We start from the raw sequence: 26,954 nt of genomic DNA, 5'->3' as shown, positions 1-26,954 counted from the left end.
CTCAAGATCAATCAAGTTCAGAAACATGATTGGCAGACATCATTTCTGGTCCCAAGGTTGTAGAAGACTTCCAAGACTGAAATGGAGAGAGAGGGGGGGAAAGGGATTTTTGTGAGTTAGGTAAGAAGGTCATTAGTCTGTGTCCAGAACCAGGGAGTGGATAATACAAGAGGCTTTCACAGAAACACAATCTGAATATCATCTAAAGAGAGAGCACACCTTGCCAAGAACTCAAACCATTCCCATCCACAGAAAGGTGCGGTCCTGCAAAGCCAGGAGGAAGTGAGAAAATAACCAGGTGGATGTTATCAGTTTTTTTTACCTGTCTTGCATTGGACAAAATGCACAAAAAAATTAACCTCCAAGCGACCTGGTCTAAAAGCAGAAACAAGTTGGAAACGTCAGCTGTGAGCTTGTCACGAGTTGATTTGAATTTCCATGCTTGCAAGAAATGAACAACTGCTTGCTTTGAGGATACGACTTCCCGCCTGTGGAAAGTTGTTTTCAGAACAAATCAAACTGCTTTCTCATGACCAGGAGTCATGAGTCATGCTTTCTCGTGTCCTGGGATCCTACTGGATCTATTAAAAGCAGTTTTTTATGTTCCTGATCCCTTTGTGAGGACGCCAAACGCTATCGGAAACATTTCCGGCTTCTTGGATTGAGGTCACACGAAAGAGAAGGCGGGCTGAAGGGTGGGGTGAAGCGAAGTGGAGCAGATCGTGGTCCTGAAAGTCCAGTCAGAAGACTTGGTGACACAAAGTTCATTCTCTCCTCGAGTAATTGAGATTTTTACCGTTTTATTATTATGTCTGTTGATAGCTGCTTCGAGGGTTATTATCTATACCGGCTGGTTAGCAACACCTCTGATCAGGAAAGCGCCTTTCCCCCCGTAAACCAGATTATGACCTGTGGTAATTCCAACACAGAGGACAAAAGTTTCCATTTTGTGATGAATTGGCAGTGTGCAAAAGGAAGGAATTCCCTTATCACCTTTCTCCTTACTGAGAGGGGGAGATAGAGTAGGCTGGGCTGGGTGTGCTCTTTTGTAGATAGCTGTGCCTGGAAGACTTTGGTGAGGACCTCCTGTTGCTTACCTGGATTTGGACCAAGCTGGCTGTGATGTTGGCTGCATTCACCCCAAAGGTTTCACCGGCTCAGTGAAAAACTCATTCGGTTCACTTTAATGGTCCTTGTTTGCTTTCAATAATCTGCTTCCTCCACTCTCTGAGGAAAGCGAATTAATTTGTTCAGCAAACAGAAACAAAATCAAGTGATGTCTAGGGACTGCCATGGGAAGGCAGTGGAGCCTTCGGGTGCAGAGGCAGTCTATCCTGGGGTTTCTGCAGCTGTGAGGAGGGCAATGTTTCTTGCGTTGCTTCTTCAGTGCAGTTTTTCCAGAAGTCCCTTGACCTGCCCTCGAAAGTTGGAGCCCAAATCGCTGCAAGAAAAGCTTGGGAGCCTTCCTAGGAAGAAGCAGTCTTATCTCTAGGAAGGAGGGATGCCTTTGTGGCCCGCTTGCTGACCCACCTGCTTTAAATAAAGGATGCTGAGGGATTCTTCTTGCATTCTTATTTTGGTGTTTTTGTGTCCCTTGGCAGGAACAGACGGACATGTCTGCTGATCCCCGGCCAGGCTGGAGGCCCTGGAGAAGCCGGCCGAAGGAGGAAGAAGAAGACACAGGGCCAAGGACGGGTCCAGGCGCGCAGTTGGGAGAGCCGGGGAAATATGCCTACGCAGCTCTCTGTGCGGTTTCCTTGGCCTCGTTGTTTCCAGACCAGGAAGAAAGGTGAGCGGCCTCAGGGGTGGGTGTTGAGATAATTCCCCGTTAGGAGAATGAGCGCACACTGGGAGACGTAGTGAGAGTGGTGAGGAATATCACACAACCAGCACACAGATACACTGTATAGTAAAATGTAGGTTTTCCAGTAAAACGGTTAAGCAAAGTCCAAACACAGTCCAAGTCATTCACGGTTATAGCAGTCAGTTTTCAGTCCAGGGATAATCCAATAACAAAGTCCAGTATCATAAACAGTTCAGTAACAGACTTACATCAAATCCAAGACTAACAATGATCAGCGACAGTCAATAGAGAAATGCAGGTACATACTCTCAGCAACAGGGCAGCTAGCAACTACCAACTACCAACAACAGAACAGAACAACCCAGGTTTCTGGCTCCGTCTTATGGCCGTTTGAGGAACCCAATTACAATTTTAGCATTCCCTTAAAGAAACAGCATTAAAATGTCTATCCTGGTTTATATATTTTCCAACCCAACTGTTAGGTGACTTACATCCCTAACAGTGGGCTTCAAAATTTTTTAGCAACCGGTTCTCTGCCTGGTTGCTGGGTGGGCGTGGCCAGGGTGGGTGTGGCCTAGCCGGCCTCCTGCACGATGGCAGGGCGGGTGTTTTCGCCCTCCCCGGGCTCCGGAGGCTTTTCTCAAGCTTCTGGGAGGGCGAAAACAGCCTCCGCAGGCTCTGGAGGCCCTCTGGAGTCCAGAAATGGGCCCGTTTCCAGCCTCCGGAGCCTCGGGGTGGCCTGTTGTTCACCCTCCCCGACTCCAGAGCCTGGGGGGGCCCTCTGGAGTCCAGAAGTGGGCCTATTTCCAGCCTTCCTCCACCCTGAGCTTCTGTGCAGGCCCTGCACTTTTACCTGGGATCCGAAACGGGCTGCGTGGAGACTCCTGGGAGGGGAGGGGTGGTTGGGCCATCCAGGGTTGGGATTTGCCAGTTCACCGAACCACCCATAAAATTAGCTACTGGTTAGCTAAGGGTTTGCCCAAACCGGGGCAAACCGGTGGTAGTCCACTCCCAAGCGTCTCCTTGCTGGTTTTCCTCCCAGCTCTTGAGAAAGCATCACAACAAAAAAAATTCAAGGGATGTTTTGTTCGGCCTCTGCTTGGGATTATTGATTTTTTTTTTCCCTTTGTCGGTGACAAAAGGAAAGAGCCTGGTTTTTGTATAGAAAAAAAAAGAGTTTGGCCTCTACGAAAGTGGGAAAGGCCAGACCTGGCTTAGCATTTTGCAGAAGAAGGCGATCGACGGACGGTTAAGGCTAAACAATGTTAACATGCCATTGTTTACGAGGCCAGGCTCCCTTTATTTTCCTGTGAGGAAAATTTTATATGTACATTAAAGCAGGATAAGGATAGGTTGGATTGGCTGACTCATCATTTATACGCCTCTCCGGGTAAATCCTCACTTTACAACCACAGTTCTGTTGCTAGGCTAAACAGTTGTTAAGTACCCCGTATCCCCAAAAATACGACCTACCCCGAAAGTAAATCCTACCTTGATTTTTTATATGTGCACCCAATATAAGCCCTAATTAAGATCCCTCCCACTCCAGAGTGCACCGGTAAACATTACTCTAGGGTGGGGATAGGTGTGTGTGGAGCCACCCTACTACTTATCTTTAGACAATTGTATCCAGGCCTCGCACATCCCGACACGTGCCTTGCTGGCTCATTTCTTCTGCGGACGGCAAGGCTTTCCTGAAGGCCTCTGTAGCTGGTAACAAAGCTCAGGATCGATCCAGAGCTCTCTTATCGGCTGCAGAGGCCTTCAGGGGAGCCTTGCCGGCTGCAGAAGAAGAAGTTCCTGAAGGCCTCTGACAGCGAAAAGGAGGCCAGAAATGACGTGCGCAAGTGAGGTTAGTCAGTAGATGACATGCCCCGAAAATAAGACCTGGTGCCTGTTTTTGGTGGCCAAAAAATATAAGGCAGGGTCTTATTTGGTGGGAAAACATGGTAAGTTTTGCCCCATTTTATGACTTTCCTTGCCACCATGGTTAAGTGAATCTCTGCAGTTCTTAAATTAGTAACACAGTTGTTTAAGTGACTCTGGCTCTGATTTTGCCTGTCGGAAGGAGATCACACATGACCTTGGGACACAGCAATGGTCATAAATGTGAGCCAGTTGTCAAATTTTAATCGCGGGACCACGGGGAATGCTGCAGTGGTTGCAAGTGTAAAAAAAAAAAAACCCGGCCATAAGTCGCTTTTTTTTTCAGTGCCGTCGTAATTTTGAACAGTCACTATGTCAACTCAAAAGATACTCCTTTGGTCTTTGGTAAGCAGAAAGGGAGTGGGTGGGAAACAGGGCATTCCTCAAGTGCCTAGATAATCGCCTTGGCAGCCCAAAGTTGTCGGAGCACCGGAATATTACTGGCGAGTATGATTGGTGACTCTTGTCTATGGATGTGTCCCATTGGAGAATATACATCCAGGGGGTGGGTGGGAGGAAGACCAGGGTCAAGGGGGCAAGGAATGATGTATTTTAATATCGGCTGCATCCAGCTAACACCAACATGGCCACTTCTCAGTGAACTGTTACAAGCGAAGGAGTACCTGAGTAGCGTTTTGGTTCCCCAAAGCAACGCTACCCCTCCCCGACGGATGAGCCAGTGTGAGCGTTGGCCGCGGGTTGCAAATGCCACGCCGTGATCTCGTTTCTCTTGGCCTTCGGCTCCACAGCGCCTACAGGACGGGAGTGGTGGAGAACCTGGTCAGGTGGCTGGAGCTGTCGGACACCGTGATGCCATCCATGCTGGCCTTTGCCGGAGGTCTGGGGGCTGAAGGGACGGAGACCTTCGCTCGGATTCTTCTGAGCGAGCCGCTCCTGGCGGATCAGCCCGGCTCTGTTATGCGGGTGAGTGGAAAGTCTTTTGCTGTTTTGTCCTAAGCCAGGGGTATGTCAAACTCAGTTTCATCAGGGTTGTGTTTGACCTCGGAGGGCTGGGGGCGTGGCATAGGACTTAGGTCGGGGGCACCTGTTGGGGGCACCACAGGTCCTAAGGCAGGATTTCCCTGAGACCCTCCCTCACTCTCATTATAATCTATCTCCCTCCCTCCCTCCCTTCCTTCTTACCTGCCTTTTCTTCTTTTTTCCTTCCCTCTCCCTTCTCCTTTCCTTCTTTTGCCATCCTTGCTCTCTTCCCACCTTCCCTTCTTTTTCTTCATCTTTCCATTCCTTCCTTCCTTCTTTCCTTCTTCCTTCCCCTCTTTCCTTCTTTTTCCTTCCTTGCTCTCTTCCCATCTTCCCATCATTTTCTTCGTCTTTCCATTCCTTCCTTCTTTCTTTCCTTCCTTTTTCTTTTTCCTTCCCTCTTCCTTCCTCCTTCCTTCTTCCTTCCCCTCTTTCCTTCTTTTTCCTTCCTTGCTCTCTTCCCATCTTCCCTTCTTTTTCTTCATCTTTCCATTCCTTCCTTCCTTCCTTCCTTCCTTCCTTCCTTCCTTCCTTCCTTCCTTCCTTCCTTCCTTCTTCTTTCCCCTCTTTCCTTCTTTTTCCTTCCTTGCTCTCTTCCCATCTTCCCTTCTTTTTCTTCATCTTTCCATTCCTTCCTTCCTTCCTTCCTTCCTTCCTTCCTTCCTTCCTTCCTTCCTTCCTTCCTTCCTTCCCCTCTTCCCTTCTTTTTCCTTCATTGCTCTCTTCCCATCTTCCCATCATTTTCTTCGTCTTTCCATTCCCTTCCTTCTTTCTTTCCTTCCTTTTTTCTTTTTCCTTCCCTCTTCCTTCTCCTTCTTCCTTCCCCTCTTTCCTTCTTTTTCCTTCCCTCTTCCTTCTCCTTCCTTCTTCCTCCCCCTGTTTCCTTTTTCCTTCCCTCTTCCTTCTTCCTTCCCCTCTTCCCTTCTTTTCCCTCCCTTGCTCTCTTCCCCTCTTCCCTCCTTCCTTCTTCGTCTTGCCTCTTTCCCTTTCTTTCCCGCCCCTTCTTGCACGCTCAGATGCCGAAGGGGAAACATTTCTCCTTTTGTTTTGTTTTGATAGCCACCTGCCAGCGACAACGGAGTGCCCCCGTTTTCAGCCACAACAGCTTCCTGCAGCCCCCCCCTCCTCAGCTCCATTTTCTCTGTCAGGGGGCCACAGGAGCCATCGCAGTCAAAAGCGGGGCACCGGGGTGGGGGGGAGCTGTGCAAGACCCCCCCCATGCTCCATTTTTGCTGGCAGGCCAGAGTCCTTTGCTGTTTCCGGCCTCACCCCCCATGGGCCGGATCTAAGCACCCCAAGGGATGGATCTTGAGTTTGACACACATACACACACACACCCGTCCTAAGCTTACCGGTGGGTGTGGTTGATTCTTTCTGAATTAAGGAGGACTTTGAAAGACACTGCAGGAGGCGGTACCCTTTCCTTCCTTTTGCTCCCCCAAAAGTGCAGCACCTCTGGGCATGGAGGTGCCGCGCACAAACCTCCCCGTTTCCCTTCTCTTTTCCATGAGGGGAGGAGGCTGCCTTCTCGCCAACCGACCCACGTTCAGACTTTCTGGGGAATGCCCTTGTTTCCTTTTTAAAACAAAAACAAAAAAACCCTCACCGCTTCTCCCACGTCTTTCTCTTTTAGGACCTGGTCTCCTTTTCTCTCAAGGATGGTAAGTGATGTTGAGGGCCCGTTTTTTTCTTTTCTTCCGTTGTTTTTATGAGCGTTTAACCAGGGAGGCAAAGCAAAAAGAGCTCATGTAGGGTAAATTTGGGGGAAACCAGACAATCGATGAGAGATTTTAGGAAATTTTCTCCTTCCTCTGTCACAAGTCGGTGAGGACTAGCTTCTTTAAAAAAAAAGTTTTATTGATTGTCTATTGTTTATATTTTGTTAGTGCTTAATAAACTTTGTGTTGTCTGGGTTATTTAATTTGCTTTTTGTTCTTATTCTCCACCCCTTTTTTCCAACAACTAGTAGAATAAGTTCCATGTTTGATAATATTCTTTATTTTCTTTCTGTTTAATCTTCAGTGTAAGTCTGTCCATTTCTGCCCAACCCAGTATCTTCCTAATTAGCAATAGCACTTAGACATATACACCGCTTCACCGTTGCTTGTACAGCCCCCTCTAAGCAGTTTACAGAGTCAGCCTCTTGCCCCCAACCATCAGGGTCCTCGTTTTACCCACCTTGGGAGGATGAAAGGACAAGTCAATCTTGAGCCACTCAGGGTCGAACTGCTGTCAGTCGGCAGAATTAACCTGCAATGCTGCATTCTAACCACTGTGCCCCCACAGTTCCTAATACAAATAGCACTTAGATTTATATACCGCTTCACGCTGCTTTCCAGCCCTCTTTAAGCGGTTTTACAGAGTCAGCCTCTTGCCCCCAACCATCTGGGTCCTCATTTTACCGACCTCAGAAGGACGGAAGGCTGAGTCAACCTTGAGCCTGGTGGGATTCGACCTGCCAAATTGCAGGCAGCCGGCAGTCAGCAGAAGCAGCCCTGCAGTACCACATTCTCACCACTGCGCCACCACGGCTCATATTTATCTCTTCGTCTCGTGGTATTTCTTCATTTTTCCAGTACTGCACAAATATAATCCTCCCTGTTGTTAACACATACAATATTAAATATATATTTTGTTTTATCAATTTTTTTCTGGCACTATCCCTGATAGAAAAAGGTTCGGGTTTAAAAAGTCTACAATGTTTTCCTATCCACTTATGTATTTTTGCCCAAATTTTATTTTATTTTATTTTTGCTTAGAACTAGCTTCTCCAATGCTCCCTCTTCCTGCCTTGTTTGTCTAGGCTCCTATGATGCTCGCATGCGGGTGCTTGTGTCCCACGTGGCCGGGTTGCTGACGATCCCATTGGCAGAACTGGAAGACGCTGAGGACTATCTCCTTGAATGTCTGAAGGACGAAAAAGAGGCGGAATCGGAGTAGGTTTCTCGTAGGCCTTTGGGCCAGCCACGAAATAATCTATACTGCCCAGCTAGGGGGGTTAAAAAAAAACATACGTGTGTTTTAAATATTTGCTTCGTGCAGATATTTTAATCAGAGCCGATAAAAGAGATGCTGCTTTTCAAAACTCGGATCTCAAGGGCAAAAAGTGGCATTCTTCCTCTGTATCCCTTTTCTTTCCTTTCTCCCGGGTTACAGAAGCTTCTTTTCCCCACAAAAACCGAAAAGAAACATAACTGTTTACAGTTGAAACTATTTTTTTCCCCAGCCAAGAGCTGAGGTTAAATAATCAAGGGCAGTCAAAGACTTCAACCAGGCCATGCATTACAACAGGGGTGTCCACCTTGGCCACTTTAAGACTTGTGGACTTCAACTCCCAGATTCCTCAGCCAGCAAAGCTGGCTGAGGAATTCTGGGACTTGAAGTCCACAAGTCTTAAAGTGGCCAAGGTTGGACACCCCTGCATTACAAGAAGACGATTAAAACAGCTCCATGTTTTAATCCCTTCCTTGTCTGTTTTATTCAAAAAGCTGCCTGCAGCCAAAGGAGGTGGGTGGGTGGAGATTAATTTTGCTGGTGGGATTTTCCTCTCCAAAAAGGGGGGAAATTTCTCTGGCTTTTGTAGCCGTTTGAGCCCGTCCAGCTTTTGTCTTATTGAAATTGTGGGTCTTGCTTAAAAAAATAAATAACAACGCTGGGTATGAATTAAAACAATCTGCTTTTAACACACCGTTATGAAGTACAGCCCTCCTGAACTTCCTACAGCCCTTCTGTATTTTCATCTTTGCTGTTTTTTTTTGTCCTACAAAGCTGCTTGGGAAATAGGAGCTACCTGACAGGTAAGTTTTGCTTTGTGCATCGGATTTCATTTTCTGACGTGTCCATTTACACTCTTGAGAACAAAAGTGAAAACCTCTTTGGTGCCATGTGAGGTAGAGGGAGGAAGTTAATTTTGTGGGGTCCTCGGTGGTCGCTGAGCTTGCTTGATGTCTTGTAAACGTTTCATTACCAAACTAGGTAACTCCATCCATAGGGAGAAGGGAGTGGAGTATGCAGAGAGGAGGAGGAGGATTGTGGCATCCTTGGTGCTCTCTGAGTTTGCTTTTTTTTCTTGCAGACCTTTCACTACCCAAACTAGTAACATCATCCGTGCTGGTGAGGGCTGGGGTTTGGGAGGAGGGAGAAGGGAGGGAAGGAGAGACAGGAAGGAAGGAAGGAATAGGAAGGGAGAAAGAAAGAAAAAGAAGAAAAGAAGGAAGGAGAGAGAGAGAGAGAGAGAGGGAAGGAGAGACAGGAAGGAAGGAAGGAATAGGAAGGAGAGAAGAGAAAGAAAGAAAAGGAAGGAGGGAGGGAGGGAGAGAGAGAAAGAGGGAAGGAGACAGGAAGGAAGGGAGGAATAGGAAGGGAGAAAGAAAGAAAAAGAAGAAAAGAAGGAGGAGGGAGAGAGAGAAAGAGGGGAAGGAGAGACAGGAAGGAATAGGAAGGGAGAAAGAAAGAAAAAGAAAGAAGGAAGGAAGGAGGGAGAGAGAGAAAGAGGGAGGGAGGGATGGAGGGGTCCTTGGTGTTCTCTGAACTTGTTTGTTTTCTTGAAGACGTTTCATAACCCAAATTAGGTAACGTTATCAGTGCTAGTAGGGATTGGGGTTTGGGAGGGAGGGAGGGAGGGAGGGAGGGAGGAAGGAAGGAAGGAAGGAAGGAAGGAAGGAAGGAAGGAAGGAAATGAGAAGCAATAAGGAAGACAATGAGAAGAATAGAAGGAAGGAAGGAAGGAAATGAGAAGAAATAAGGAAGACAATGAGAAGAATAGAAGGAAGGAAGGAAGGAAGGAAGGAAGGAAGGAAGGAAGGAAGGAAGGAAGGAAGGAAGGAAGGAAGGAAGGAAGGAAGGAAGGAAGGAAGGAACTGTGGGGTCCTTGGGGCTCTCTGAGCGTGCTTGATTCCTTGCAGACGTTTCATGACCATACTAGGTAACACCATCAGTGCCGTTAATTAGGGTCCGTTTGCTGATAGGGAAGAAAGTTATTTTGCTTTCTTCTTCCTGTCACCCCCCAGAATGGATGAAAACAAGCGGAAGAAGAAGGAGAGAAGGAAGAGGCTGAAGCGTTACCTGCTGATTGGCTTGGCGACCGTGGGCGGAGGGACGGTCATCGGTAAGTGAGATCTTTGGACTCTCCTCCCCCAAACGGCACAGAGTCTGGCCACCTCGTTCCCCAGCAATCCGGCGACGAGTCTTGGGACAGGTAGTCCTCGAGTTACAACCACAACTGAGCCCAAAATCTCAGTTCCTCGGTGTGAGGAACGGTCCTAAGTCCCTTTTTTTTCGGGGCCATTGTAATTTTGAACAGTCAGTAAACAAACGGTTGTAAGACGAGGGCCACCTGTAGTAGGGAGCAACAGACTCTGGGCCGTCTCTGGGGCGAGCGAGCAAACGAGTCCTGAACGCGGCTTAACCCCAACCTGGTTTGTTTTTGACTCTTCTGGGAACTGAAAATCTTCCTGTTTCCTGTTCAGGCCTGACCGGAGGGCTTGCAGCGCCCCTGGTGGCTACCGGAGCAGCGGCCATCATCGGGACCGCTGGGGCCACGGCCTTGGGGTCAGCAGCTGGGGCGGCCATCATCGGTTCGCTCTTTGGAGCCGCTGGAGCAGGACTTGTGGGTAAGGCTCTCGGGAGGAGGAGGAGGAGGAAAACGGGTGCAGGAGTCTCTTCTGGTCCCTTTGACTTTCGGCACAAGAGCCGTGGTGGCGCAGTGGTGAGAGTGCGGTACTGCAGGGCTACTTCTGCTGACTGCCGGTTGCATGCAGTTTGGCAGTTGGAGTCTCAACAAGCTCAAGCTTGACTCAGCCTCCCGTCCTTCCGAGGTGGGTAAAATGAGGACCCAGATTGTTTGGGTCAAGAGGCGGATTCTAAACAGCTTAGAAAGGGCTGTAAAAGCAACCGTGACGCGTGTATAAGTCTAAGTACTATTGCTATCTTCCTTCCTTCCTTCCTTCCTTCCTTCCTTCCTTCCTTCCTTCCTTCCTTCCTTCCTTCCTTCCTTCCTTCCTTCCTTCCTTCCTTCCTTCCTCCCTCCCTCCCTCCCTCCCTCCTAGTAGTTAAAATGCAGTATTGCAGGCTAATTCTGTCCACTGCCAGGAGTTCGATGCTAACCGACTGGCTCCAGGTTGACTCAGCCTTCCATCCTTCCGAGGTGGGTAAAATGAGGAGCCCAAATTGATGGGGGAAAGAGGCTGACTCTGTAGACCGCTTAGAAAGGGCTGTAAAAGCAACTGTGAAGCGGTATATAAGTCTAAGTGCTTTTGCTATCTTCGTTCCTCCCTCCCTTCTGGTTAGAATGCAGTATTGCGAGCTAACTCGGGGGGGGGGGGCTGCCATAAAGAAGAGGGGGGTCAAATTATTCTCCAAAGCAGCAGAAGGCAGGACAAGAAACAATGGAGGGAAACTAATCGAGGAGAGAAGCAACCTGGGCAGAAACTTCCTAACAGGGAGGACAGTTAACCAATGGAACAGCTGGCCACCAGAAGTTGTGAGTGCTTCGACATTGGAGGTTGAGACTGGACAGCCTCCTATCAGAAATGGTGTAGGGTCTCCTGGTTGAGCAGGGGGTTGGACTAGATGACCTCCAGGGTCCCTTCCCACTCTGTTGTTCTGTTATTTCACACAGAGGTGATCCACCAAGGCTTCTGGTCTGCCCTAAGGTTTTGTTTCGTTTTGTTATTAACATCACTACAGGCCTGGTGTGATCCAAGGTTCTGGTTTGGAGAAAGGCTGTGGCGAGTGTTTTGAAGAGTCTAGAAAATGTACCGTATGAACTGTATATTTGTGTGCTCTGTTAGGGTACAAGATGAAAAAGCGCGTGGGAGCCATTGAAGAATTCGAATTCCTTCCCTTAACCGAAGAGAAGCAGCTCCATATCACCATTGCCATCACTGGCTGGCTTTCTCCGGGGAAATACGGTAAGGGCTCCCATCTGCAGCCCCAAATACGGTGGATATGAAAAGACGGCCAATTAATACTTTTAAATGATCTTTATCCTTTATCACTATAAAGAAATATGGGGCCGTTTTATGTTCAGTACAGTTTCCCCTTTCTAAATATTTCTAAATATTCTGAGCTCCTCGCTCGTAGCAAATTTAATTTTTTTCCCCCCTCTTTTACTGCGGATCGATTTTCCTCCCTTGACCTCAGTCCTTGCTCTATAACACACTTGGCTATAAAACAGTTCGCCTTTGTTTTGTTTGACAAGCATTCCTCTTTCACTTTTGCACCGTTTTGTTTTCCTGATCAATGGCCTCCCGAGGTGGAGGAAATTCTCTCTTGGGTGAGATACCACAGATGTGAATGACCTCGGTGTTTGGCAAGGGAGAGACAGTTGTTGTGAGAAGGAGGAGCTCTCACCTCACCGCATCAGGGCAACCTAGGACGGGGAAGAGGGAGCGGATCTGGCAGAGAGACAGAGAGAGAGATGGAGGTGGAGACTGGGCCGTCCGTCACCCCTCAGATGGAGAGTCAACAGCTCCCAGGTCTGGAGGTGGCTGATGAGGAAGAGGAGGAACAGCTGGGCCTAGTGCCTGACTGCGGATGCGCAGAAGGCAGAGGAGAGGAGAGCAGTGGAAATCTATGGGCCAGTCCTTGGGCCGGAAGAGCCACCACTGCTAGCGAAGCCCCACCCTAGGTCTGGGGATAAAAGGCAGGGGGCGGGGATGAATAGATGTAGCAGACAACTATTCCGGACGGACTTGGGTCATGCCATTGGTAGAATCGGACTCTGAGGGAGAGGAGGAACAACCGACAGGGAGTGGAGGTGTGGCTCCAGAGGTTGTGGAGGAGGCTGGGGAAGGGCAGAGGCCGGCTGGGCAGTCAGAGGAAGAACCAGGCCCATCCCCTCTTCATCCTAGGACCCGCAGGGAGGAACGGAGAAGGAAACAACTTGGCTTACGAGAGAGGAAGCGGCCATGATCCCCCTCATTGGTTGCAGCTGGGGAGAATAGTATATAAGAGAGACGGTTAAAACACAGCGTTGCCAGAAGCAAAGTGTGTGTTATTTTGGGCTGAAGTTATCTTGGTTGGCGTCCTTCCAACAGACTCTGCCTTGTTATTTCCTTGAAGTTGGTAATTACTTATCCTGGTCTGTTGTGGAAATTCCTTTATTGTAGTTTGTTTTGGTTTTTTATTTCACCTCTATCTGCTCATTAAGTTCGGACTGTATTGCTTTCTTTTGAAGACTATTTTTGAATAAATTTTATCTCCAACTGAGGATTATTGAACAGTGGGGCCAATTTTGGCCTCAGTTCTGGTCGTAAGTCGAGGACTGGATCCCTCTCCTGGATTATAACTCCTGTGTCGTTCACATAGTTGCTTCTTCACTCTCAGCTTGACAACAATTGGGGTGCGGGGTGTTGGATGGAATGTTATGGGGAGGAGGAATGGACCCCGTTTGCGGATGGTGAGACCCTGCTGTCAACCTTCCAAAGCCACGCCAGTCTGTCCCCATGACAAAGGGAGTGTATTTAATTCAATGACACAATGAACTCAGGGGAATGGCCAAAGGGGGAAATCAAGTTTAACTAGGTGGAGTTTTGCTCAGGAAACTCCAGAGCTGTGCCAAGTTTGTGTGTTTTTGGTGTTTATACTTTTGGGAAGGAAAATGGGTAAAGTATAACAGGACAGCTGACATCCTGTGGCAAGAATTCATTCCCTCACAGATTCTCTCTCCCTCTCTTTCTCTCCCTCCCTCCCTCTCTCTCTCTCTCTCTCTCACTCTGTCTCTCTCTCTCTGTCTCTCTCTGTTCTCTCTCACACTCTACCTCTCTCTCTCTCTCTCTCACTCTCACACTCTCTCTGTCTCTCTCTCTGTGTCTCTGTCTCTCTCTGTCTCTTTCTCTCTCCCTCCCTCTCTCTCTCTCTTTTTCTCTCTCTCTACTGACTCTGTCTCTCTCTCTCACTCTGTCTCTCTCTCCATCTCTCTCTCTCTCTCACACACTCTCTCTCTCTCTCTCTCTGTCTCTCTGTGTCTCTGTCTCTCTCTCCCTCTCTCTCTCTTTCTCTACTATCTCTGTCTCTCTCCCTCTCTTTCTCTCCCTCCCTCTCTCTCTCTCTCTTTCTCTCTCTACTGACTCTGTCTCTCTCTCTCACTCTGTCTCTCTCTCCATCTCTCTCTGTTCTCTCTCTCACACACACACTCTCTCTCTGTCTCTCTCTCTGTGTCTCTGTCTCTCTCTCCTCTCTCTCTCTTCTTTCTCTACTGTCTCTGTCTCTCTCCCTCTCTTTCTCTCCCTCCCCCTCCCTCTCTCTCTCACTCTGTCTCTCTCTCTCTGTCTCTCTCTGTTCTCTCTCACACTCTACCTCTCTCTCTCTGTCTCTCTCTCTCTGTCTCTTTCTCTCCCTCCCTCCCTCCCTCTCTCTTTCTCTCTCTACTGACTCTGTCTCTCTCTCGCTGTCTCTCTCTCGTCTCTCTCTCTTCTCTCTCACTCTCTCTCTCTCTGTCTCTTTCTCTCTCTCCCTCTCTTCTCTCTCTTTCTCTCTCTACTGACTCTCTCTCTCTCTCTCTCTCTCTGTCTCTCTCTCCGTCTCTGTTCTCTCTCACTCTCTCTCTCTCTCTCTCTCTCTCTCTGTGTCTCTGTCTCTTTCTCACAACACACACACACACGTCTTTCTGCTTATGTTAAGAATGCTCCTCCTCACTGCAGCATTTTGAGGGCTCAGGGTGGCCCATTCAAAGCCCCGCACTGCCCTTAAGAGGACCAGGAGCCACACCTGAGGCTCGGTGGTGAGAGGCCCCCTTCGCACCCTGTCCTCACACCTTTTTCTCCCTCCTTTGTCCCTTGGCAGGCAGTTTCACGGCTCCTTGGAGCAGCCTCTTACAGTCCAAGGAGCAATACTGCCTAGCCTGGGAATCCAAATACCTGCTGGAGCTGGGCAGCGCCCTGGACACCTTGTGGAATGGGCTGGTCAACATGGTCGCTCAGGAGGCCCTGAAGTACACCGTCTTGGCAGGTGAGTGAGTGAGGGGCTGAGGGAGGCCTTGTTTTGGGGTGGAAAAACCAGCGTGGCTCTTTTTAAGCTGAGCTCCGCTTGGGGGGTCTTGGCTGAAACGCAGGGGTGGGCTCCTGGGGGTTCGCAGGAGTTCAGGAGAGCCCCTAGCTAAGATTCTGTGCAGTTCAGACAACCCCCAAATCCCACTCCCACCCACCCTGCCCCTCCCAGGAGTCCCTACGTGGCCCGTTTTGGATGCAGGTAAGTGCAGGGTGTGTGTGGAGGCTCAGGGAGGGTGAAAAACAGGCCTCCTGGAAGTTTGGGAAGGCCGGAAATGGGCCCGTTTCCAGCTTCCAGAGAGCCTCCGGAGTCCGGGGAGGCTGTTTTCGCCCTCCCGGAGTCTCGAGGAAAGCCTCAGGAGTCTGGGGAAAGCAAAAACGCCCCCCCCCTCCGCATGTCATGGTGCAGGCGGCTTACTAGGCCACGCCCACCATGGCCACACCCACCCAGCAACCAGGGAGAGAACCCCTTGGTAAAAATTTAAAGCCCACCCCTGCTGAAATGGTAAATTAGGGTCTCTGGCCCAAGCAGGGGGTTGGACTAGAAGACCTCCAAAGTCCCTTCCGACTCTGTCCTATGTTCTATGACTTCACCAGCCTGCCTGGATAGTTTTCGTGACATCTCCAAAAAACAGAATAGAATAACACAGTTGGATGGGACCTTGGAGGTCTTCTAGTCCAGTGATCCCCAACCTTTTTATGCCGCGCCCGGTACCGGCATCAGCTGGGCGCCACGGCCCGGTACCGGCATCAGCTGAGCGCCGCCATCTTTTTGATGAAAAAGTGCTTCCGGTGAGCTTTCTACCCGGAAAAGCTCACCGGAAGCACTTTTTCATCAAAAAGATGGCGGCGCCCAGCAACCAGCGGCCTGGTAGGACTTGTTCCGCGGACTGGTACCGGTCCGCGGACCGGTGGTTGGGGACCCCTGTTCTAGTCCAACCCCCTGCTTAGCCTACAGCACTCCAGACAAATGGTTATCCAATCTCTTGTTAAAAACTTCCAGTGTTGGAGCATTCACAGCTTCTGGAGGAAAGTTGTTCCACCGATCAATTGTTCTGTCAGGAAATTCCTCCTTAGTTCTAAGTTGCTTCTCTCCTTGATTAGTTTCCACCCATTGCTTCTTGTCCTTCCCTCAGGTGCTTTGGAGAATAGCTTGACTCCCTCTTCTTTGGGGCAGCCCCTCAGATATTGGATCATGGTATCATGCCCCTGTTGGAATCTGATTCCGAGGGGGAGGTCAAACAGCGAACAGGGAGTGGGAGTGTGGCTCTGGTGGCTGTGGAGGAAACTGGGGAAGGGCATAGTCCGGCTGGGCATTCAGAGAAGACCCAGGCCCATCCCCTCTTCATCCTAGAGCACACAGGGAGGAATGGATAAGGGAGCAACATGGGTTACAGGGGAGAAAAAGGCCCTGACTCCCTTCATTAACTGCAGCTGGGAAAACAGGATAAAGAGGGTGTTTGCGCACAGCTCCTTGCTGGAAGCAAAGCGTGAATTATCTTTGTCACGTCTTATCTGGGTTCTGGCGTCCTCCCAACTGTGTGTGTTTCGTTATCTTTTGAATTCTGCAATTCCTTATCCTGCCCTGTCTTGTTAATTGCTGCAGCAAGTGGTTTGTGTTGGTTTTTATTTATAATCTAGATGTACTTTGGGTTCGGACTGAATTTCTTCCCTTTAAACAACTGTTCTTGGGAGAGTTTTTTCTCCAGCCGATGATAACTGGACATTGGGGCCCAAGTTGGAGGCAATTAAAGGGACTTTACCTACTTTTGTGCTTTTGTGCCACGCCCCTTTGGGTCATCCCATATGGCTTCTTTTCATTAAACTAGACATAGAGGAACCATCTCTTTCTTCTCCTGTTCAAGGATGAACCCAGTTCTCCCTTTACATCTCCGTTGCTAAGTGGACACAGTGGCTCTTTGCCTCCCATTCTCACCCCCAAGTGGGCTTAGTCCCTTGGGGATGATGGCAGCTGAAATCACACAGCTTCACAAGGCTACGCCGGGCTCCCCCAGGCGTTTCTCTGGATTTTTTTTTTCACCCCTCCCGTTGGCTCTGCCTCCTCCCAGGGATTGTGACGGCCCTCACCTGGCCTGCTTCGCTGCTGGCGGTGGCTGGTGTGATCGACAACCCCTGGGGTGTGTGTCTCCATCGCTCCACTGAGGTGGGAAAACACATGGCGCAGATACTTCTCAGCCGGCGGCAGGTAAGCCGAAGAAAATCTGCCCCCACCCCCACTCCAACCTGTTCTGACCAAGGCTTCCTGAGACTGTAATTAAGCACACGTTTAGTTAAAACAACTCTTATTTCAACGCTGGGCATTATGTTCATTCCCAGCCCGTAAATGAGTCCCAAACAGTCCCTCGAGATAAGCACCCACCTTTCTCTCCTTTGAATTGCTGCCAACAACTAGAGTGCCAAATGAACTGTAAAAAGCCAACCGAAGTACAAAGTCCACACAGAGCTTCAGGTTTCAAACTAACCAGTATGAACAAAGTTGCTTCCTGCAAAGGCTCCTGTCCCTTTGCTCCTCCTTTATGTCTTATGGGAGGTCCAATCACCTCCAAGCCTTACTCCCGAGTTGCCCCTTTTGTCTCAGCTGCTCTCGCCTTCTAGCAGCTCTGCGCACACGCACACTGGGAACAGGCTCCCCTTACTCCTCGGCCTTGCTGCTGCCAGGCTCCGGAGTCAGCACCCCACTCCCAGGTGGCCCTGGCCCCATCTCTGTATCGGACGCAGGACCCTGGTCCGAGTCCTCCCCAGACTCCCGGACAGGTTCCCGTTCTTCCCCACTGTCCGACTCTGCTGCCGTCTGCACAGGCTGCCGGCGAACCACAACACAACCCTGGTTTAAACCTTACACGCTGGGGAATTCTGGGAGTTGAAGTCTACCCATCTTAAAAGTAGCCGAGGTTGAGAAACGCTCTTTGCTTGACAGGGTTTCTTTAAAGGCATATATATCGTCCACGTTAATCTCTTTTATTTGTTATTTCAGGAAAGGTGGCCATAACACAGAGCCTGCCTTCCTGTTGGTAGAAATGCACGTGTCAAGCCTGAATCTGGCTAGATGGTGGATTGGTTTATATCCGGGGATTAAATCCGTGGTGAAATGCTACCGGTTCGGCCCAAAAGCTCCGAGGCAAAAGAAGAGAAGAGCGCAGGATTGGCGCTTTTCACCCGCTCCCTGCGCTTTTCTTGATCCTCTCAGTTGATTGGCGCGGCAGAGCCTCAGCTGGTGCTTGGAAATCTGCACACACACCCACACACACGCAAAGTGCGCGGTTCCCAAACCGGTAGGGAAGCTGGTAGAATCCCACCACTGGTATGAATCCGTATGAAACTCCCAGGCACTTAAGGTGGCGGCTTCCAAGTCAAAAAATGGCTTCCAAGAAAAATCACGTCCTGGAACAAGAAATAATCAGGGGGTTAATTTCATCAGCAAGCAACCAATTTAACCCCCTCTTGTCTGACACACTTAGGAGCTGAAAGCGGGGGGAAACTGGATTAATATGAATAACCCAGGTGTAAACCAATCCACCATCTTAACCAAATCCAGGCTTGGCAACACACATTCTCCTTCCAAAGCCGGAGGATTCCCAGTAAGGAGGGTGTTGAGATGCAGCTCCCCCACCTGGCCTATTATTCTCCCCCCACCCCAAACTCACTGCTACCATGGGTGGAAAAATATAAAACTCGATTAGGAAAAGGACCGCATCGTTTCAGATAGCCTGAAAGCAAACAAGCCTCTTCTCGGCCTCTAGTCCTCGCTTTTATCCGGCAGCCATCTTGCCACAGGGTATTTCCTGGAGGCCCTGTTCTCACCACCCACATCCTGGGGGAACATCGACTTGCATCTCCCAAAATGAGGACTAGAAACACGATAGCTCAGGGGTTGTCCAACTCGATTTCAGAGTTGTGTTTTATCTCGGGGAGGGGGGGGTGTCGCCGGGGTGAGCATGGCCAGCTCGATGTCACTCATGTCAGGGAAGCACCTGCCAAGGGCTGAGGCAGACCCTTCCTCAGACCCTCCCTCCTCTCATGATAATATCCCTTCCTTCCCTTCCCTTCCTTTTTCTTTCTTTTCCTTTCTTTTTCTCTTTCTTTCTTTCTTTCTTTCTTTCTTTCTTTCTTTCTTTCTTTCTTTCTTTCTTTCTTTCTTTCTTTCTTTCTTTCTTTCTTTCTTCTTTCTTCTTTCTTTCTTTCTTTCTTTCTTTCTTTCTTTCTTTCTTTCTTTCTTCTTCCTTCCCAGCTTTCCTTCTTTTTCCTGCCTTTGATTTGTATGTTTCCTAGTATGATTTGATTGCTTATTGTACCCTATGACTATATTCTATTTACTATATACCCTATGACTATCATTAAGTGTTGTACCTTATGACTCTTGACAAATGTATCTTTACTTTTATGTACACTGAGAGCCTATGCACCAAGACAAATTCCTTGTGTGTCCAGTCACACTTGGCCAATAAAGAATTAATTAATTCTTTCTTTCTTTCTTTCTTTCTTTATTTCTTTCCTCTTTCTTTCTTCTTTCTTTCTTTCTTTCTTTCTTTCTTTCTTTCTTTCTTTCTTTCTTTCTTCTTTCTTTCTTTCTTTCTTTCTTTCTTCTTTCTTTCTTTCTTTCTTTCTTTCTTTCTTTCTTTCTTTCTTTCTTTCTTTCTTTCTTTCTTTCTTTCTTTCTTTCTTTCTTTCTTTCTTTCTTTCTTCTTTCTTTCTTCTTTCTTTCTTCTTTCTTTCTTTCTTTCTTTCTTTCTTTCTTTCTTTCTTTCTTTCTTTCTTTCTTCTTCCTTCCCAGCTTTCCTTCTTTTTCCTGCCTTTGATTTGTATGTTTCCTAGTATGATTTGATTGCTTATTGTACCCTATGACTATATTCTATTTACTATATACCCTATGACTATCATTAAGTGTTGTACCTTATGACTCTTGACAAATGTATCTTTACTTTTATGTACACTGAGTGCATTTGCACCAAGACAAATTCCTTGTGTGTCCAATCACACTTGGCCAATAAAGAATCCTATCCCATCCCATCCCATCCTAATTCTAATTCTTTTCCATTCCATATTTTCTATTCTATTCTATCCTATCTTATTCAATTCTAATTCTTATTCTTATTCTTATTCATTCTTATTCTATTCTATCTTGGCTCTCTTCCCATCTCTTCTTTTTCTTTGCCTTTCCTCTTTCCCTTTCTCCTTTCCTGTCTCTTCTTGCATGCTCCAATGTAAAAAGGGAAATATTTCTCCTTTTGTTTTGTTTTTAGTTTGTTTTGATAGCCCTTCTGCCAGCAAAAACTGAGCCGGGGTGGCATGCACACTCCCCCGTGCCCCATGGCTCTCCAAGTTCCCTTTTCAATGGCAGAGGCGCCGTGGGCCGGTCCTTTGCTGTTTTCAGAGCAGCCCCCCACCCCTTGCAGAATGGATCTGGCCCACGAGCCTCGAGTTTGACACTTGACAGCTGTTTGTTTGCTTATATGTGTCGGATATCTGTTTTTTTAAACAAAACAAAACAAGAGGCCTCTTCTCATTTTTTCCTCCTGTCCCCCCTCCTCTTGTAGGGCAAGCGGCCGGTGACCCTGGTTGGGTTCAGTCTTGGCGCCAGAGTGATCTACTTCTGCCTGCAGGAGATGGCCAAGGAGAAAGGTAGGACAGCAGCCACCACCACCCCACTTCCAGTTTTGGGGTTCCTGCTCTGAAGCTGACCCCACCCCCCTGCAACTTCTCGATGCGGACGACCAAACCGATGTCAGCTCCAATCTCCCCAGCAACGATTTTTGTTCATCCCACGAACTTCCTCTCCAGCCTGTTCTCTTTCCCTTAAAATATCCTCATTCTTGACCCACCATCTGTCATCCTTGTAGACTGAGATCCAGGTATTAACGATGCCTCCCCCTCCCACAGCACCCCGCTCTTCTCTTGGCTGGCAAAAAAAAGGGAAGGAATTAAGTCCTTACAATTGCTTGAGAGATGCAGTGGGTGCTGTGGAAAAGTCAGAGGTGGTTCAGCCTTCTGGCTTCTTGCAAATAATAAAATGGAATGGAATGGAATACAATATAAAAAAATATAAAATATAAAATAATATAAAATAATATAAAATAATATAAAATAATATAAAATAATATAAAATAATATAAAATAATATAAAATAGAGAATAGAACATGGAACATGGAACATAGAACAGAATAGAATATAGAATATAGAATGTAGAATGTAGAATATAGAATATAGAATGTAGAATGTAGAATAGAATATAGAGTAGAATAGAAAATATGAAATGGAATGAAGAAGAATAGAATAGAATTTTGAATTGAATTCTTTATTGGCCAAGAGAGACACACAAGCAATTTGTCTTTGGTGCATAGGCTCTCAGTGTACATAAAGTAAAAGATACATTTATCAAGAATCATAAGGTTCAACACTTAATGATAGTCATAGGGTTATATAGTCATAGTAAATAGAATATAGTCATAAAAATAAGCAATCAAATTATACTAGGAAACAGTCAATATAAATTGTAAGGATACAAGTGACAGTTACCGTCATGCAGTTACGAGTGGGAGGGGATGGGATAAGGAGTGATGAGAAGGTTAATAGTCATAGTAGTGCAGCCTTTGTAAATAGTTGGACAATGTTGAAGGAATTGTTTGTTTAGCAGAGTGATGGCATTGGGGGGAAAAACTGTCCTTGGGTCTAGTTGTTCTGGTGTGCAGTGCTCCATGGCGTGGTTTTGAGGGTAGGAGTTGAAACACTTTATGTCCGGGATGTGAGGGGTCTGTAAATATTTTCACAGCCCTCTTTTTGACTCGTGCATTTTATACAGGTCCTCGATGGAAGGCAGGTTGGTAGCCATTGTTTTTTTCTGCAGTCCTAACTAACCTCTGAAGTCTGTGTCTGTCCTGTTGGGTTGCAGAGCCAAACCAGACAGTTATAGAGGTGCAGATGACAGACTCAATAATTCTCCATCTTGCCTAACTAAAATATATCGCCATTGCAATGTCTGACTTCATTTTTATCCTGCCGAGGAAGGGAGATTTATGGATCAGGTCTGCAGGAGGCAGTTTTCCTCCAGAAGATTTCAGAGAGAGAGACAGAGAGAGAGAGAATTTGGCTCTGCATTGCTCGAGGTTTCTAACCTTGGATTGTTGCCTTGGTAGCCAGTGCTCCTCTCTCTCTGCCAGAGAATTATCTTTCCCATCCCAACAGTTACCGTCATGATTCCAGGACAATTCAGTTGCAGCTTTTTGAGATTCCAGGATCGTTGCAACGTGTGTGGCCTACAAATTCTGAGTTCTGTTTCCGTCGTTCTTAAAGGCAGACGCTTCCTCCAGTGGGAAGGAAGCTGAGCACAGCGGCAAATGAAAAATAATCACAAAACAGAAAACCAAAACCAAAAAAGCCAACCAAAAGAATATATGGAAAACAGCAGAAATTAGTTGTTTATAAGTTTCCACACAGCCAGGATTAGCGTTCTGCCTTATGGCACCTGGCAATAAATTATTTTATTTGGTTATTTGGGACTTTCTTTTTAGTTTCGTCTTTTTAGTTTTGTTCGGCTGGGTAGCTGTGGTATAGGCAGTCCCCAGCTTACAACAGTTTCTCCAGTGACTGTTCGAAGTTACGACAGCATTGAAGAAAGTGCTTAAGATCATTTTTCCACGTGTCAACTCCTAAAACATTCCTATGCCTGTTTTAGTAGTTGCCATAAAAAAAGGGGGGGGGAAGCGAAAGTACATTCCAACTCTTCTCTTTAAAAGGTTGTAACTAAACTACCAGAGCTTTTGCCTGGGAATATATTCAATTGGAGAACGTGATTGATGACACCCAGCCTGTGAATGGGCTCAATTGGAGAATCTGGTTTATGACACACCCAGGGGGAAGGGGGAAAACAGGGTCACAGGGGACTGTAAATTACCTATGCCAGAGTTGGCTTCATACAGGGCAGGGCCACTATGTTGCCTCTAATGAATCCTTTGAAAGTTTTTTGAAGTTTGGCTCGAGAATCATGATTTAATTAGAACGACTGCTGGAATCCTGACACCTTGATAACTTAAACAACTGCGGCAATTCACTTAACAGCTATGGCAAGAAAGGGTGTAAACCAGGGCAAAATTCACTTAACAACTATCTCACTTAGCAACAGAACTTTTAGCCAGTATGTTGCCTGTAATAAATCTGTTAAAATTTATTGAAGTTTGGCTCGAGAATCATGATTTAATTAGGGCGATTGCTGGAATCCTGACACCATGCTTACGACCGTCGCAACATCCGACGCTTGTTCCTATTTATGACGGTCGCTGTGTCCCAGGGTCTGCGACTTTCTGACGAGCAAAGTCGGCCGGGAAGCCAGATTCATTTAACGACGGGGGCACTAACTTTAGACCACTGTAGCGATTTACTTAGCAACTGTGGCAGGAAAGGTCGTAAAATGGGGAGGAATTCACCCCCCCCAACCAGCGTCTTACTTAAGAACAGAAATCTTGGGCTCAACTGTGGCCGGAAATTGAGGACGGCCTGCGGTGACGTGAAAAGAAAGCAACCGATTCTATTTTAAGACGGCCGATCCCCGATCCCAACTCAGCTTCAATGGATCAATCTGGATTGTCTTCCCAAGGAAGGACAATAGAAAGAAGAGGAAGGGATCCTGCCTTTCTAGTGGTTTTTAGACCTCAGGCTTTCCTCTGAAGGGGTGGGGCTGGATCCCTGCAGGAGGATCAGAAGCTCAACGGGTTCCTTCGGGATTCAAAAATCCCAGCAAGCGGTTCGCTGCCTGGTTCCTGGTGGGCATGGCCTACCAGAACTTCCGGGAAGGCCATTTTTTCGCCTTCCCCATAGTCCGGAGGCTTCCCTCGGGCCTCTGGGAGGGAAAAAACGGCCTCCCCCAGGTTCTAGAGGCCTTCTAGAAGCTGGAAACAGACCCATGTCAGGGCTCCAATCACCCCCATTCAACTCACTAGTCTCTAGCCGCATCTTTCAGAGTAAAAAAAATAAATTGATTTATTAGGAGTTGACATGTCGTCGTTTCCTGGTTGCAGCCGACACTAAGATACATTCATTTCACCCTTGACCCTGGTCTTCCCGCCACCCCGTGGATGTATATTCTCCAATGAGACACATCCATAGCCAAGAGTCATCAATCATGCTCTCCAGTAATAATCTTGCGCGCCAACAGCTTCGGCTGCCTAGCAATTATCTGAGGCATTTAAGGAATGCACTGCTTTCCCCCACTCCCTTTCTGCTGACAACTAAAAAGACTGAAGGAATACTTCCAGAAGGCCTATTTTTCGCCCTCCCAGAGCCTCTGCGTGGACCCTGCAGTCACCTGCATCCAAAACGGGCCGTGTGGAGACTCCTGGGAGGGGGTGGGCGGGGCCAGCCGGTCGGTTCAACTACTGGTTCGGCAAACCAGATGCAAACATAACATCCGGTTCATCCTGAACCAGTCCGAACCGGCTGAATCCCACCCCTGCACGGGGCTGATCTTGGTGTGGGTCTCTTTCAGATTGCGAAGGGATCGTTGAAGACGTGGTGCTGCTGGGGGCCCCGGTAGAAGGCGATCCCAAATCCTGGAAACAGATCACCAAAGTCATTTCAGGCAGGATCATCAATGGCTTCTGCAGGTATTGTTGGTCCCAACAGTGGAGCAGACACACAAGCACATTTTCTTTTTTTCTCTGTTTTCCTCTCACAGGAAGTTTCCTAATTTCCATGAAAATTGGCTTTTCAAATTTTGATCCTCTGCTGTGACTTCAACTCTTACCCAGGAGATAGCTGCAGGCTTTAGGCTGATGATATAGAATAGGAATAGGAATAGGAATAGAAATAAGAATAAGAATAAGAATTAGAACAGAACAGAACAGAACAGAATAGAATAGAATAGATATTGGAATGAAGTAATGGAATAGAGAATAGAATAGAATAGAATAGAATAGAATAGAATAGAATAGAATAGAATAGAATAGAATAGAAAAAAATAGAATAGAAGAAGAATAGAATAGAATAGAATAGAATAGAATAGAATAGAATAGAATAGAATAGGTATAAACAATAGAATAGAATAGAGAGTAGGAATGGAATGGAATACAAATAGGGAATGGAATGGAATGGAATAACAGAAAATAGAATAGAATATAGTATAGAATGAAATAGAGTAATGAAAGAATAGGAATAGAATACAATATAGAATAGAATAGAAGGAGGGAAGAAGGAAGGAGAATAGAATGGAATGGAATAGAATAGAACAGAACAGAACAGATATTGGAATGAAGCAACGGAATAGAGAATAGAATAGAATAGAATAAAGAGAATAGAATAGAATAGGAAAAAAGAATAGGAAAAAAATAGAATAGAAGAAAGATAGAATAGAGTAGAGTAGAATAGAATAGAATAGAATAGAATAGAATAGAATAGAATAGAATAGAATAGAAAAAGAATAGAATAGAATAGAATAGAATAGAATAGAATAGAATAGAATAGAATAGAATAGTTGGAAGGGACCTTAGAGGCAGGAAAGGGGACCTTAGAGGCTCAGGCAGGAAACCCTATATACCATTTCAGACAAATGGTTATCCAACATCTTTTTAAAACCTTCCAGTGTTGGAGCATTTACAACTTCTGATGGAAAGTTGTTCCACTGATTAATTGTTCTTACTCTCAGGACATTTCTCCTTAGTTCTAGGCTGCTTCTTTCCTTGATTAGTTTCCACCCATGTTCTGAAAGGAGATCTCTTTGGTTGGATTTAATATTGGGAAGATTAAATTTAGTCGTCCTCGTGTCCCCACCCCCCTGGTTAATCTATATCCCAAAGCAGTGGTCCATAACCTTTACAGCTGGGCCTGGCTAGTCTAGGGAAGAGAAGGACCAGGGGAGACAGGAGAGCAGCCTTCCAGTATTTGAGGGGCTGCCCCAGAGAGGAGGAAGGGGTCAAGCTATTCTCCAAGGCACCTGAAGGCCAGACAAGGAATAATAATGGATGGAAACTGATCCAGGAAAGATTCAACCTGGAAATAAGGAGAAATTTTCTGACAGGGAGAACAATCAACCAACAATGGAACAGAAGTTGCCTTCAGAAGTTGTGGGAGCTTCATCCCTGGAGGCTTTCAAGAAGAGACTGGACTGCCCTCTGTCGGGAATGGTGTAGGGTCTCCTGCTTGGGTGGGGGGTTGGACTAAATGACCTACAAGGTCTCTTCCAACTCTGTTAATCTGTTAATCAGCTTGGCGGCCAGCCACTTGCGTGACCCAGTTCTGAACGGGCCACATCCCGGTCATGGGCCGCAGCCCACAGATTGGGGGACCTGTGTCCCAAAATATAGGAACTGCATGCACAATGACAGTTAACCTGTTTGCAGATGACTGGCGAGATAGAATCAGGAAGGCTCTGGGATTTAAAATCTCCTTTGTGGCCAGTCTTGGGTGAATGGAAAGAGAATTGTGGCCTACTGCCATTTCGGCAGATTGCATCTTCGGCCCATCCTGGGCTCTGGCTGGTAGCCTTTCTGTTGTTAAAGATGTCAGTCCCATGTCCCACACGTGTTCTCCAGACTCTAGCTAGGATGTGAATCCAGCCCCGTTCCACTGTTCTGACCAAGGCTTAGTCCACACGCTTAGTCCAAACAACTCTTGTTTTATTTCAACGCTGGGAATTATGTGCCTTCCCAGCCCGTAATGAGTCCCAAACAGTCCCTCGAGATAAGCACCCACCTTTCTCTCCTTTGAATTGCCCCAAACAACTAGAGTGCCAAATGAACTGTAAAAAGCCAACCGAAGTACAAAGTCCACACAGAGCTTCAAGGTTTAATCCGAACAGAGTGAACGACTTTGCTTCCTGCAAAGGTTTCTTCACCCTGGCCTGTCCTTTATACCTTATGGGAGGGGCAATCATCTCCTAGCCTTACTCCCGAGTCGTCCCTTTTGTCTCAGCTGCTCTCGGCCTTCTAGCAGCTCTGTGCACACAGGCGCTGGGAACAGGCTCCCCTTGCTCTTCTCCCTCACCGCTGCCAGACTGTGAAGGCTCGGAGGCAGCACCCCACTCCCAGATGGTCCTGGCCCCATCTCTCCATCGGATGCAGGACCCTCGTCCGATTCCGCTGCTGTCTGCACAGGCGGCCAGAGAAGCACAAGATCCTCCCTGTCTCGTTCTTCCTCCACCAGGGGAGACTGGCTGTTGAGATTCGTCTACCGCACCGCGTCCATTCAGCTGAACGTCGCAGGGCTTCAGCCCGTCTGCCTGGATGACCGCCGGATGGTGAATGTGGAT

General features: G+C 47.4%; 1 protein-coding gene across 1 annotated transcript in view; it reads left to right on the top strand.

Moving 5' to 3' along the window:
* TMCO4 (transmembrane and coiled-coil domains 4) overlaps positions 1-26,954 on the top strand; it is a 34,391-nt gene that overhangs the window by 1,157 nt on the left and 6,280 nt on the right. The window contains exons 2-13 of the mRNA XM_087944798.1: positions 1,602-1,789; positions 4,480-4,654; positions 6,345-6,372; positions 7,515-7,647; positions 9,721-9,818; positions 10,180-10,323; positions 11,503-11,622; positions 14,498-14,662; positions 16,770-16,906; positions 20,256-20,340; positions 24,198-24,315; positions 26,849-26,954. The exon at positions 26,849-26,954 is cut by the window's right edge and continues 12 nt beyond it. Of these exons, the coding sequence (XP_087800924.1) occupies positions 1,614-1,789; positions 4,480-4,654; positions 6,345-6,372; positions 7,515-7,647; positions 9,721-9,818; positions 10,180-10,323; positions 11,503-11,622; positions 14,498-14,662; positions 16,770-16,906; positions 20,256-20,340; positions 24,198-24,315; positions 26,849-26,954 (1,485 nt within the window). The 5' untranslated portion in view covers positions 1,602-1,613. The remainder of the gene's footprint in view (positions 1-1,601; positions 1,790-4,479; positions 4,655-6,344; positions 6,373-7,514; positions 7,648-9,720; positions 9,819-10,179; positions 10,324-11,502; positions 11,623-14,497; positions 14,663-16,769; positions 16,907-20,255; positions 20,341-24,197; positions 24,316-26,848) is intronic.

The sequence above is a fragment of the Notechis scutatus genome, chromosome 16, assembly GCF_049901735.1.
Source record: "Notechis scutatus isolate UNSWTSFEM ecotype Mainland chromosome 16, rNotScu1.2, whole genome shotgun sequence".
Taxonomy (NCBI): Eukaryota; Metazoa; Chordata; class Lepidosauria; order Squamata; family Elapidae; genus Notechis; species Notechis scutatus.
Note: the sequence above shows the minus strand (reverse complement) of the source record. Positions and strands in the feature narration are given on the sequence as shown.